Source organism: Rhinolophus hipposideros, assembly GCF_964194185.1.
Source record: "Rhinolophus hipposideros genome assembly, chromosome: 15".
NCBI lineage: Eukaryota > Metazoa > Chordata > Mammalia > Chiroptera > Rhinolophidae > Rhinolophus > Rhinolophus hipposideros.
The window spans coordinates 46,451,377-46,452,822 of NC_138061.1; the positions used below are offsets into that span (position 1 = coordinate 46,451,377).

Below are 1,446 nucleotides of genomic sequence, written 5' to 3' on the forward strand. Positions count from 1 at the left end.
CTTACCAAATTCCTCAAAAAAATCCAACTATAATTTTAATTTGAAATGCAATTAATTTATACATTAATTAAAGGAGAATTGACATATATTTATTAAGTTGTCTTACCCAATATGGGAGATCCCTCCATTTATTCAGCTTATCTTGTCTTAGGGTTTCAGTTTTTGCCATAGAGATTTTGTATATTCCTAGATACTTTAGAAATATTGCATATGTGAATGGATTTTTTAGTATATTTTCTAGTTGTTTATGATGACTATAAAAAAAATACTATTAATTTCTATGCTGACCTCTTATCTGTCTTGCAGAATTCTCCTCAGTTTTACATTTCTCAGTTGATTCCTATATCATTTAAAAATGACAAAACAGACTTCAGTTCCAGTATCCTGCCCAGCGAAGGAGCAATTAGCCAAAATGATGCCTGGAGGTTTAACTGAAGCCAAACCTGCCACTCCAGAAATCCAGGAGATTGCTAATGAGGTTAAACCACAGCTTGAAGAACAAACAAACGAGAGTTACGAAGAATTTGAAGCTGTAGAATACAAAACTCAAGTGGTTGCTGGAATAAATTACTACATTAAGGTCCGAGTGGGTCACAACACTTATATTCACATGAAAATATTCAAACCTCTTCCTCAACAAAGACAATCTTTGACACTTACTGGTTACCAGACTGACAAAAGCAAGGAAGATGAACTGACAGGCTTTTAGCAGCATGTTCCCAAAATGGTCTGATTCTTTCCACTGGCTACCGATGAATGATGCCTGCTAATAAATGCACTATCAACTATCAAAAAAAAAAAAAAAAATGACAAAACAGTGCTCCTTTTACATCCCCTTCTCTATTTATTCCCTCATGCCAGCCTGGACCACCTGGCTGAACTTGTTTCCTTTTTCAAGACCCAGCTCAAACACCACCTTCTTTGACAGTCTTAGCTAATTGCCTGGCTTCCTACACAATCAGTCCTCCTTGCTCCCCACCTAAGTTAAATGAGCTACCCATATGCTTCGCTAACACTTTCTACATACCTCCATTATACTAATTAGCACACTGCATCCACATTACTGGTTTACATATTTCTCCACGAAAGAATGAACTCTACCATATCTTACTCATGCCTTACACCAAGCCTGGTACCGAACACATAATTCTCATGCTATAAATGGTTGATAAGTGAACATATTGAGTAGGCCAAAATGTTGCACAATGTTCATTCAGCACCCAGATAGAACAAATCGGTATTAATATAATCACTTATTTGAGTAATTCCTATTAAATAGGTTTCAATAAATATCTATACAAAATCCCCAAAATTACACAAAATAAAACTCATTCTTCTTTTTTTAATTAATATTTTAAGTTATGATGCTTAAGAACTAAGCAAGTTAAAAGATTACAAGGAAAACATTAAATGAACTTATAATTAATAGTACACTAATATATACTT

At 34.2% G+C, this 1,446-nt stretch overlaps 1 protein-coding gene across 1 annotated transcript; it reads left to right on the forward strand.

Annotated features, from left to right (window-relative positions):
- Nucleotides 1-412: 412 nt before the first annotated feature.
- On the forward strand, nt 413-709 carry LOC308508174 (cystatin-A-like; the record flags this gene model as incomplete). The annotated part of the gene is made up of 1 exon (XM_081074550.1): nt 413-709. The coding sequence occupies one exon, from the start codon at nt 413-415 to the stop codon at nt 707-709; it is 297 nt and encodes a 98-aa protein (XP_080930676.1).
- Between the last annotated feature and the right edge of the window lie 737 nt (nt 710-1,446).